Source organism: Remersonia thermophila, chromosome 4 (assembly GCF_042764415.1).
Source record: "Remersonia thermophila strain ATCC 22073 chromosome 4, whole genome shotgun sequence".
In the NCBI taxonomy this organism is placed as follows: domain Eukaryota; kingdom Fungi; phylum Ascomycota; class Sordariomycetes; order Sordariales; family Chaetomiaceae; genus Remersonia; species Remersonia thermophila.
The window spans coordinates 3,513,922-3,526,026 of record NC_092220.1 but is presented as its reverse complement, the minus strand read 5'-3'; the positions used below and the strand labels follow the sequence as shown (position 1 = coordinate 3,526,026).

The 12,105-nt window shown below is 51.3% G+C and overlaps 4 protein-coding genes and 1 non-coding gene across 5 annotated transcripts; 3 read left to right on the top strand and 2 right to left on the bottom strand.

Moving 5' to 3' along the window:
* Window positions 1-257: 257 nt before the first annotated feature.
* On the bottom strand, window positions 258-328 carry VTJ83DRAFT_t92. The gene has a single exon. It is a non-coding gene; the product is annotated as a tRNA-Gly (tRNA).
* Window positions 329-4,474: 4,146 nt separating this feature from the next.
* VTJ83DRAFT_5134 (uncharacterized protein) lies at window positions 4,475-5,433 on the bottom strand (the record flags this gene model as incomplete). Its single annotated transcript, XM_071011701.1, has 3 exons — window positions 4,475-4,965; window positions 5,118-5,171; window positions 5,376-5,433. The coding sequence occupies 3 exons, from the start codon at window positions 5,431-5,433 to the stop codon at window positions 4,475-4,477; spliced, it is 603 nt and encodes a 200-aa protein (XP_070866584.1).
* VTJ83DRAFT_5135 (uncharacterized protein) lies at window positions 4,487-5,231 on the top strand (the record flags this gene model as incomplete). Its single annotated transcript, XM_071011702.1, has 2 exons — window positions 4,487-4,959; window positions 5,018-5,231. 2 exons carry the CDS (start codon window positions 4,487-4,489, stop codon window positions 5,229-5,231), a joined length of 687 nt encoding a protein of 228 aa, XP_070866585.1.
* A 570-nt stretch (window positions 5,434-6,003) lies between the features above and the next one.
* Window positions 6,004-7,230, top strand: VTJ83DRAFT_5133 (uncharacterized protein; the record flags this gene model as incomplete). Its single annotated transcript, XM_071011700.1, has 3 exons — window positions 6,004-6,057; window positions 6,126-6,592; window positions 6,669-7,230. 3 exons carry the CDS (start codon window positions 6,004-6,006, stop codon window positions 7,228-7,230), a joined length of 1,083 nt encoding a protein of 360 aa, XP_070866583.1.
* A 1,288-nt stretch (window positions 7,231-8,518) lies between these two features.
* Window positions 8,519-10,036, top strand: VTJ83DRAFT_5132 (uncharacterized protein; the record flags this gene model as incomplete). The annotated part of the gene is made up of 3 exons (XM_071011699.1): window positions 8,519-9,419; window positions 9,502-9,937; window positions 10,024-10,036. The coding sequence occupies 3 exons, from the start codon at window positions 8,519-8,521 to the stop codon at window positions 10,034-10,036; spliced, it is 1,350 nt and encodes a 449-aa protein (XP_070866582.1).
* Between the last annotated feature and the right edge of the window lie 2,069 nt (window positions 10,037-12,105).

Below are 12,105 nucleotides of genomic sequence, written 5' to 3'. Positions count from 1 at the left end.
CCTTACACACCCTCCTATTATTGCTATTATACTTACTTTTCTTCGCAACTAGTTTTACTATCTAAACTTACAGAGATATTATCCCCTTTTCTTATATTCTGAAAGCTTTCTTTAATACTTAAGAGCAATAGGATAAACTTTATGCATTGTGCGAAATCTTCGAATAAATTACATTTGTCTCTTAGCCAGCAAAACATTGCGTACATTTATAGACAAAAAGATCTATAAATAAAAACATAGGTGTATAAGCAAAAGTATGCGCCAGCCGCGAATCGAACGCGGGGCTCATCGATGGCAACGATGAATTTTACCACTAAACCACTAGCGCAGACAAGCATGGTCTTGGTTGTAAAGCTAACTTGGTGGAGCAGCTTTTAAGCCCTATTGTAAGCGTAATATATGTTTTCCTCAAGCTGCTATATTAAAGCCTCAGCCTTGCAGAACATTTCATAGTTATCATCAGGGGATTTAACTTACCCAAATGTAATACAGTTAACTAGTTTAAACCTTGTTAGTAGTTAAAGCTTTATTTTAACCGAAAATAGGTAACTCTTAATAGGGTACTTATAAAGCGTAAGCTATTTTGTTACTAAACTGGTTTACGCTAATAGAATAAGCTTTTCAGCTATATAAGAACTATTGAGCCACAGAAATATACTATAATAATTATTATAAAAAGAGTAACGAGGAAATAATTGTTCGAATAGAGTATTATAAGGACTTACAAATATAGTTGAAAATATTACTCTATTATAACTTTTAAACATTTTTACTAAATCTGTACAGCTATATTATTCTAATATTAAAAGCTGGGCTTTGCCTAGAAGTAGGCTTCAAAGGCCTTTGCCCTAAGAAATCACGCGAGATCCGGACCGGCACCGGCCTGGTAAAGCCCCGGAGAAGTCCTAGCAAAGTACCGGAAGTAGGGCAGGATTAGGCACCAACGGAAATATTAAGACTTATCGCTGCTCTATAAATAAGATACTCTCTTTTCTCTTTCTCTAAGGAAGTTTAATACTATTCAATACGCTTATCTACAGCTGCTACAAAGCCAGCACTCGACAATAGCATCGAAAGAAAAGCGTTAAGCTTTGCTAAAGGGTTAGAAACCTTCAGATTACTATATTTATAAGGTAGCTAGGGATAGCCAAATACCTACGTTCTAGCTCTGTTTTTATCCAGCAGTAGTAATAGAATTACGCACCATCCTCCTCTTATTATTCCTAACTCTAATAATTGTCTGCGCCTGTAGTCTTGCTTCTAGGTACCGCTTCTATAGTTACTACTATCCTTATATCGTAAACAATCTATAAAAACACTATATTATTCTATTTGTTTGGGCCCTTTTGTACTGCAAACGTCGTTTTGTCTTGCTTGTTCCGTTCTATCTAAGCGTTAGTTAAAACTTATTAAGGACTGCAATCGACGAATTTAATCTCTGCATCGCAAACAGGCGACAACCCAATGCCAGTAGGTATATGGCTAACTGAGCTTCCGTGCTAGTATGTTGGCTCTCCCAATAAACTGATCAACCGTCGCATTGTCCTTGTCCCTGCCGGGTGTTAGAGTTTGCGGACGGAAATCTCGAAGCTCCTCATTCGATGTTTAAATCTTGTTAATGGGTGCTGACATTAAGCACCCGGGGTTCGTGGACTGTCTCTCCAGAGTAATAGCCAGTTAAAAAAAAAAACCAAAAAGAAATCAGGGAGAAACAAGATTAGATTATAAGCCGAGAGTCACACTTTCTCCGAGCAAGACACTACAATGTTCTAGCAGTACTAGATAAGATCGGCGGGCCCATACAAATATCGAGTCAGACTGTTAGCCCATGATACCTTCCGCCTTGGCATAGCCTTGGCGTTGCCAAGGCAACGCTAAACAGCAGAAGTCTACTTAGTAGCTTAGATGAGACGAAAAACCGTCTCCAGAACAATAATAAATCAATGAATCAATTCTAAAGTCAATTACGCATTACATGCGCTATCAATCTGGTAGCCGCGAACTTTTTTTTGCGGGCCTACACTGGGTCCCGCGAGCTGAAAGATCGAGAAGACACCGGAGAGTGATAAGGCTAGGCCGATCGCCGAGTCCCGGTATTGGGCGACGAAACGCCTACACACACATACATACACCCCCTCCCCCCCCCTCTCTACGCTACTCGACCCCCGGAACGACTCTGGACCGTGGACGCCAGCTAGTACGATAGCGGAGCCCCCTACGCCGAGACTTCTACAGCGTAAAGGAAGAGCCCCGCCGGAGTTGCGCGCGAGGCAGTTCCAGAGATTCGCAAAGGACTCGAAGCACGAGAGAGCACTACAACTGAGACCCCTGGATCTGGACTACGCCAAACACATATCCCCGGACCCCAGCCACAAGGACGACAGCGCCGAGGAAGATTGGCCAGCCTCCTGGGTCTTTAGAGGCGCGGCCTGGGCAACCTCACTGCGATCATAGCAGAACAAGGCCAACGCTTGGCGCTAAAACCGGCCTCAGCCTGACGACGACGACGCTACCATCTTAGCGGCACCCTCGGACTCCGGGTCTGGCGGATCGGTTCGTCTGGTTCCTGCCGCGGACAGGAACACCAGGCGGAGCGTCACATCTGTAGTTGCCAGTGCCGAGCCCTCAGGTCTGAGGGAAGGAACCGGCATCAGTCCAAACAAGGAAGCAACCCAACGCCCGCCTTTAGGAGCCTTTCCGGTGGACGCAGCGGACACGCCCTTGCTCGATGGCATCAACATGTCACGCCCCTGCTTAATTCATTAGCTAGAAAGGACTCCTCGCTTGAGCTTGCCCTACGAAGAAGTACCCCTTAGCAAGCTAAAGCAAGGAAGGAAAGGATTACAACTATGTAATGTGTGTTATTACTATATAGTGTATTATATATTCTTTGTATTTATTCATCTATTTATTTATCTCAAAGTTTAGATATAAAAGTACGAGATACAAATAAACGAACAAATCTAGGTAAAATATATTTAGATAAAATATAAACAGTTAAGGCAATTATTACAAAAGTAAAAGTTATTTCATTTAAAAAAAAATGGTACTAATTGAGGCATGATTTTTTTTTTACAAGAACAATGATGAATCAGACGATTCAAACCAAACGGACAAACACATTAACCAATATTCGCGTTAATTAAATAACGAAGAGGCTTAGAATTTTTTAACCTTACCGATAGACTCATATAGGCCAATAATATAAATAAATATTAAAGTAAATTTTTCTTGGCTGCTGCTTTTATAAATAAGAAGCAGCAGCCATAATTTATTACAGCGATCCATTTAATTATTGTACCTTACTATTACTTTAGATTAAAACATTTAGAATATAAATATTAAAAAATAGAAGTTTTATTCGTCTTCAACAATAAATGAATGAATTTTTTTTTTTAGCTAAAAAATATATTAAAAAAACATTTACAATAATTTATATACTTTTAGAATTATTATATTAAACCCTTTTACTAAACGTTTACCAGCTATTTCTAATTTACATCAACTTTGATATAAAGCAGTAGATGGTAAATATATAAAGATTTTACCTTTAAACTTGGAAGAGCTATTAACTCCTGTTGCTTTAGCTCATTGAATAATGGGGGATGGCTATTTTACTGAGGGTTGTCTGGCTTCAATAAATTTAGGAAGTTCAGAGAATTTAAATGAAGCTTTCCCTAATACTGTCCCGGTTGAAAGACCCATCATTGAGGATATAACCATAAACGATCCTTATGAACCGGTCAGGAGATGCATTAAGGCTTGACCGTTGAGATCGAGGCGGCATTTGCTGGAAGGGTGGTACGGGCAGCAAGTGGGATGTTAGCCAAGATGGCATGTTGCGTGTCAGCCTATCAGGGATGTTGCCGGCGACTGAAATGGGGCACGGCTACGAGTATTCATCAACTCTTCCGTCACCGTCTCGTGACAAAACAGCAATCGCTCGGCCAGGATCGCCCAGATACGTTGGCTGTTTCGATACATGGCTGTAGGGATGTAGAGCACTGCAGAAGACTGTGTTGTCGTGTTTCACCGGTTTTCCCAACTCTCTCTCCTTTTTTTCACTCTTCTGCATTGCCTGGGAAATCCTAGGCTAAAATGCAATGGACACCTGTAATCGCACCACTGACACGAGCGATTGCGCGATCCACGCTGTTTCAGCAATTCGAAAGGGGCGAACCCAGGCTTCCCCGGCCCTTGAGCGGTGCGCAAGGGAGAGGGATGATAGTGACACGGGCTGGATTTGCGATCCGCTCACCGCATGTCGCCATAGATAGGTATCTGGCGTCGGTCGCCATCCCGGCCGACTCGGGTTCATTAAAGAGAGCACCTGGCTGCCATTCATCCTGAATTCCCGTGTTTCCTGTGAGAATATCGTCGCTCAAAGCCAACAACAAATCCACCCGGTGACCGTTATCCAGATACCCCGTCGTTGTAGCTGGTGGCCAATTCTCCCACAGGGTGCCGTATCGGATCAATACTCGCCATGACGGTCATCCAAGAACATCCAGTGACCATACAGGAAACCCCACTGGCGGCATTCCGCACCGTGGGTGCCACCAAGGCTCAGGCAGCCCCCTCCGATGAAAGCAAGTCGTATGTCGACCAAGCGCTCAGGGGAGATCGATATCTGGTCGTCTCCCCGTATGATGAGCAAGGCCACCTCCTCGATCTGGAGACCCTCGATGCAGAAAACCAGCTTCTTGCCCTCGCCCTGACGAGGCTGGAGTGCCTGAGAGCCGACTATGCCACAGCGCCATACATTGAGACGTTCAATTGGGATCAAGTTATCGACATCCTGCGGGCGCTTGCCCGCGAGAGGAACCACAGATGGAAGGAGACTTCCTTCTTTGTTGTTGCGTTCCGATCGCAAATACCCCCGACGACAGTGTACGCAGAGCTGGGTGTCCTGGACAAGGCGGCACATGCCGAGGCAACCGCAAGCGGAGGCTTCCTGAAGTATGGCTGATCAACCGCCCTCTGACCGCTTCGGCCAGCCCATTGACATTAGTAACAGGTACTGGTTTGGAACACCCGACAACGAGGGCCGGAACTTGGCAACCTGCATCTGGCGGTCGCTCGAGGACGCGAGGAAAGGAGGCACGGGCCCAGCTCACCGAAAGGCAGCGGGCGCGGCAAGGTCTCTGTACTCGTTTTGGAAGATTGACCGCCTCAAACTGACAATCCGGGACGATGTCAGCGGCTGGGAAATCACGAACTGGGAGGCGTAGAGAATGGGTGGGGAAGAGGCAAAGGATCTGTAACCTTTGCGAGGGGCGTGATGAACTCATGACCATTTTTAAGAGCAGCGTACCATAGAACACGATGCAGAAGCACCGGATAGACGAATGAGGACGAAGATGAGACAAACATACCTGGACCAAACCCACTCCTCGTGGCTGCCGGGAACTGTCCCGGTTCCTGCAGGAACATGATACCGAGGAGGGAGACGTGAGCTAGCGAAGAAAAAAGCCGTAACTTTCCTGAAGGGATGTCGTTGATTTAAAGCGTTTGTTTGGGAGCCTCGACGTGGGGGAGCGCGTGGGATGTTTTCTGTTTTTGGCTCGGCCACCCACGCCGCCCACGCAGCATGCGGTCATTTGGGGCCAGCAACCTCTCAATGGCGATGATCTTATCCGGGCTGAGAAACGTTGACGTGATAGTGACGAAAGTTACCGTAACGATGAGTACCGCAGCGTACACAGTAACTGACGTGGTGGGGCTCGGGCCCTCTGTTCGCAGCCACATGCACCAGCCACCGATTGGTTTTTTTTCCTTTCGTGCTGTGCCTGATCCGGTTGGTGGGGCACCCCACCTTTCCCTTGTTCTCCCAGGCTGCGCGCTGCTGGCAGTGGCTGCCCACAAACGGACCCAAGATTTCCAAAACCGAAAAGTTCACCACCAACGGGACTCGAACATCCACCGCAAAAGATCGACGACGAACGGAACGGTTTCACGTTTGAGGCGCATCTTAATACGAAAAACGAACCAACACACAACATCATGGTCGACGCCCAAAAAGATGCGCCGTTCAAGTCGGCGCAGGTCGAGTCCTTGGTACGAAGATGCCTGGTCCCTGAGCTCGCGAATCGCCCCCGCCATGCTCGGCGCTAACCAGATCGCAGGTGGTGATGAAGATTGTGAAGCACTGCTCCTCGGCTTTCCCTACGACCGCAACCGGGTCTCTCGTCGGAATGGACACCGATGGAGTCCTCGAGATCACGAATGCCTTCCCTTTCCCAACCCTGGACGTGTCGGCTGCCGACGGCCACCAGGCCGATGCATCGAGTCTTGCGGCGGCGGCTCCCCGTGCGAAGGCCAACATTGCCTATCAGAACGAAATGATCCGTCATCTCAAGGAAGTCAACGTGGATGCCAACAACGTCGGATGGTACACGAGCGCGACGATGGGCAACTTCATCAACCTCAGCTTCATCGAGAACCAGTACCATTACCAGCGCGAAAACGACAAGACTGTTGCTCTTGTCCACGACGTCAGCAGGAGTTCACAGGGTGCCCTGAGCCTGCGGGCTTTCCGTCTGTCTCCGGAGTTTATGGCGGCTTACAAGGAGGCGAAATTCACCACGGAGAGGTTGGTACCAGCCCCATCGATTGATCGCCCCTGGCGGCTACAAGAGGATCACCCGGCTGACTCGATCCGTATACAGCCTTCAAAAGTCGAAGCTGTCGTTCCATGACATCCTCATTGAGGTGCCGGTTATTGTCCATAACTCGCACCTGCTTACCTCGTTCCTCCACCAAATCCCCGCGCCACCGGAGTCCTCTGAGATCCCCCTGCCGGCCTCGCTTGATGACATCCGCCGCGAACCTGCCCCGCTGCCCGCGTACCCGTTCTTCGACACGCTGGACGTCTCGATTGATCCCTTCCTCGAAAAGACTTGCGACTTGCTACTTGAAAGCATCGAGGCTCACTATTCGGACCTCAACAACCACCAATACTATCAGCGGCAGCTGGCGCGGGAACAGTTCAAGATCTCGCAGTGGCAGGCGAAGCGGAAAGCCGAGAACGCCGCGCGCCTGGCGGCCAAGCAAGAACCGCTGCCCGAGGATGAGTGGCAGAGGCTCTTCAAGCTTCCTCAGGAGCCTAGCCGGCTTGAGGGGATGCTCAACGCCCGGCAGGTTGAACAGTACAGCAAGCAGGTGGACAGCTTTACTGCGACAGTCACTTCCAAGTTGTTCGCTGTGAGGGGGAATCTGCTGCCCGAGTAAATGCCCTGAAGTCTCTACGGGGGTAGTCAGTGGTTGGGGTGATGTGGCGGTTCGCCCCGGCGATGATCAGAGGTACCTCGTGTGCATTGGGTTTGGCGTTTTGGGTCTTGGGGGCGCGCGTGCGTCGCGTTAGGCGGGTTTCCGGGCCGGCCGTGTAGCCTGGGCCGTTCTCTCGGAATTGATGGCCTCTTTATCCTGTGTCTGGAACCCCCGAGTATATCGGCGCTTGATATGTTGCGTGACGGCCTTGTGATTGCCCGATGTCAGGTACCTTAGGTACGCAGTTTGATTGGTTCAGCGCTTCTCCCTGGGGAAGTGCCATGAGCGGTGATGGTTCTTCCTAGCTCCCCTTGTACCCTTCGTGATTTGGCAGGACGCTGAAAGAGGGCGGCCCTCTTCTTGGGGCATAGGCCCCTTGAGCCATTCACTCGGTGCTTCTCCCGCCAAGATAGCCGATGCATGTACGTAGTAGGTAGGTGTCTTGGTGGGATGAAGAAGTGGGGGTGGACATTGGTTGGACATATTTTTTTCCTTCACCGACACAAGCCAAGCACTCCAATCCTTCCACATTGCCCGTATGTCCCCTTTCCTCCCCCGGTTGATGGGCGCAGGTACATCCACAGGGTAGCCCGACAATGGAAGATATCGCCAATCGTAAGGGGCCTCGCAAGACAATTGCCGAGATATGCAGGAGAGGCCTTTGAACAGGAACAGAAACTCTAACTTCTCCACGGGCACACGATGCGACCCCGAGCCAAGTCCATCTCCCTTTTCCCTCGAATCCTGTCGCTTAGTCGTCACCATCGTTATCGTTGGCGGCCCCAGATAGGCACCCCTATGGCCTGCACAGCCGGCAGCTCAGTCTTGGGATCGGACCTTTTGCACCGCATATAGATTGTCGTTGCCACCGCTTGGAATGAAGCCGGGGCGCTCTTTCCTCCACTGGGCTCCGGAGGCGTCTGCACCTGCCTACCCATCCTACCTCTCCAACAGGCCTCGAACTGCCGGTGGTTTCTGGCGGCCGAAACCGTTTCCGGCTCTTCGATTGGCAAGCTACCTTGTCGAATTGGACCCAGTTTTTTGACCCCTCACCCCACCAACCGCTGCCCCGCTTTTAAAAACGCAACCAATCTTTGCCATTTGGACCCCGCCGCGTTGGATATTTTCTCTTCCCTCTCCTATCTTAACCTCCTGCTGCCTCCTCTCTCTTCCCGGATTTCCTCCTTGTCACCTTCTGTCTCGATACTCTTCCGCATCATCTCCTCCACCAATCTTTTCTGTCGACAGAATGGCCGCCCCTGCCCACAAGTTCAAGGTCGCTGACCTGTCCCTCGCCGCCTTCGGGCGCAAGGAGATCGAGCTGGCCGAGAACGAGATGCCTGGTCTCATGGCCATCCGCAAGAAGTACGCCGCTGACCAGCCGCTCGCCGGTGCCCGTATCGCCGGCTGCCTGCACATGACCATCCAGACCGCCGTCCTGATCGAGACCCTCGTGGCTCTCGGCGCCGAGGTTACGTGGACTTCTTGCAACATCTTCAGCACCCAGGACCACGCCGCTGCTGCCATTGCCGCCGCTGGCATTCCCGTCTTTGCCTGGAAGGGCGAGACCGAGGAGGAGTACAACTGGTGCCTGGAGCAGCAGCTCGTGGCTTTCAAGGATGGCAAGAAGCTCAACCTCATCCTGGACGATGGTGGTGACCTCACCCACCTTGTCCACACCAAGTACCCCGAGATGCTCAAGGACTGCTACGGCGTGTCTGAGGAGACCACCACTGGTGTCCACCACCTGTACCGCATGTTCAAGAACGGCGAGCTCTTGGTTCCCGCCATCAACGTGAACGATTCCGTCACCAAGTCCAAGTTCGACAACCTCTACGGCTGCCGTGAGTCCCTGATTGACGGCATCAAGCGCGCCACTGATGTCATGATTGCCGGCAAGATTGCCGTCGTCGCCGGCTACGGCGACGTCGGCAAGGGCTGCGCCATGGCTCTGCGTGAGATGGGCGCCCGCGTCCTCGTCACCGAGATCGACCCTATCAACGCTCTCCAGGCTGCTATGGCCGGCTACGAGGTGACCACCATGGAGAAGGCCGCCAAGGTTGGCCAGATCTTCGTCACCACCACGGGCTGCCGCGACATCCTTGTCGGCAAGCACTTCGAGGAGATGCCCAACGACGCCATTGTCTGCAGTATGTCTTGCCGGTGCCTTTGTTCTTCTCTTGTCCCATCGACCCTCGCTCCGTAGATCGCCATGCTGACCCAGGTTCATAGACATTGGTCACTTCGATGTTGAGATTGACGTTGCCTGGCTCAAGGCCAACGCGGCCTCGGTCCAGAACATCAAGCCCCAGGTCGACCGCTTCCTCATGAAGAACGGCCGCCACATCATCCTGCTCGCCGAGGGTCGTCTTGTCAACCTTGGTTGCGCCACCGGCCACAGCTCCTTCGTCATGTCTTGCAGCTTCAGCAACCAGGTGCTGGCTCAGATCATGCTCTACAAGAACGAGGACGAGGAGTTCGGCAAGAAGTATGTCGAGTTCGCCAAGAGCGGCAAGCTCGAGAAGAAGGTCTATGTCCTGCCCAAGATTCTCGACGAGGAGGTTGCCCGTCTCCACTTGGATCACGTCAACGTTGAGCTTACTACCCTCACCAAGGTCCAGGCTGACTACCTCGGCCTGGATGTTGAGGGCCCCTTCAAGAGCGATCAGTATGTCTTTACCCCCCCCCCCCCCCCCAAAAAAAAAAGAAAAAAAAAACAACTCTCTTCAAACAGTTTCCACTGACAACGCATAGCTACCGCTACTAAATTTCTGCGGCGGGGTCCTGGTCACGTCTTTTGCGTTCCCATGAGCGGCTGAGCGGCCTTTCTCACGGGGTATCTTCAACAAACCTGGGGAGCTAGGCGTGTAATGACGATATGCCATTGTTGTGCTCGGGTTATTGTCTTTTCAACACGCATGTTTGCATGGTAAATTGGGGTTTCGGCAGGGTATAAAAGGAAAGGGGATCTGGTACACATTTTCAACAAAGGTACGGCGTTGGTCATGGGTTCGTGATATCCCACGTACACCACTGGGGCGGCGTTGCACCAGAGAGGGCTCATCATAATGATGAGCCGGTTTAATTCAGGAGTAGGGAGGCAGGCAGGCATGGGAGCGTCATAGACCCCGTCAACCGGGGATCGAAGATATCAATCTGGCAATATACGAATGCTAGAATGCCTGGGTAACCTTGTGGGCTATGTCGGGTACACATTCCGCTCCCGGAATACAGTGTGCATCTGCATGTGGTAAGCAGGCAAGGTCCTTGCTGGTCACTGACAAACATGGCGTGGATGTGTATTCTTCGTTCCGGGGCTTCGGGATCTGAACCTGGTTTATCACACAAATCGGGGGTCAAACCTTGCGCGCATGAAATGTGGGCTCTGAGGGCCACGAATGCGGTGTGGTCATGCTGGGAGAGACGCCGACTGTGTACCACCGTATTTGGCAGTTCTATATCAAATCGATATGATAACCTGACCTTGTCCGCGCGGATACAAAACAGCATATCCCATTTCTCTCTATAGGTCGACGGTCTGCCTTTGCACGGTCGTTCGGAGTCCTATTCGATGTCGCTGATTGCTTGTCCACCATGCCGGGGCCTAAAGTGCTCTTAACGGATGACGCCAGGCTGTAAGTAACGTCTAGACTTCTCATTCCAGTGCAAATCACTGCTCATGAGCTGTGCCGGTACAACGAAAGTTGCCGAGGAGTCTGGGATGCAAAACTCCCACCCCCCTCCCCCGCTTGGTGGCGTTGACATTGCATCAGTTAACTAGCAATTACTTTCTCATCCCTACCAAGCTGACCACCCACCCAACGCCCACCCCTTATGGGCCACCACTGAAACTCACAAATTATACCACGCCCACCACCTCATAGTGTCAAAGGCTCTTCACAGAGGCCGTAACCGAGGGCATCTGATGGCCGTGTGATGGTTTACCGCACCCGGGAGAGCATCGCGATACCCGAGAAGTTTGACGCCGAGGTTCAGGGCGCACTCCTCGGCTCGATTCGCCTGGTCTGCCGACAAGGGCTTTGGGTATGGGGAAGTCGGCATCGTGGCCTGCACTGGGCGTGGTGTACGAAGCTGTCAACAGCGGAACCGCAAACCCGGGCACCTTGTTGCTGTCTCTCGACATCTTGACAACTGACATTCAACAGGGACCTGCTCGACACGTTACTTGGGGGCGAGGATTCTCAAAGATGAAGCAAGGCAGCAAGGCATTGCCACGGGAACATGGAGCTTTGGGCCATCATGAACGAAGCAGGAGCAGCCTTTGGCAAAGGCCCCGGATGTAAGCCAGGTCAGCTCGGCAGGGCTTGATGTTCTTGACGTCAGTCAAACCGGAGATCCACTCGAGTCTGCCTAACAAACCGCACGTTCTGTTGACGCTACGCGGGGATATATGGACCATTGGCATCAGAGAAAAATATGGAGTGGCGAACTGATTTTGTCTGGCCCCAAGAGTCCTCTACCTTTCCTTGGCCCTCACCAATCTCTCCGGCACCCCCGGGTGGTTAACGCCAGGTGTGAATGAAAACCCGCAGACAATTCCACACGGACTTCGTAACCAACTTCATATGCTCTGGAGAAGGATAGCCCTGCATGACTGTTCCGTGGCAGCGCGACATGTGAGGAAGGGTGAACCCTTGGGAGCAGGGTCGTGGAGGCCGATGGCTACGAAGATTCTGACCACGTTTTCGGATTGACCTTGGGCTCGCTTGTTTGTCCACTGCCATGCCGACTTGTCTCGGGTACCTGCTCCGCTGCAAGGCTCGTGGGCGTTCTCTGGCCCTGGACCAATCAAGGCCATTCAAGTATCAGAACAAC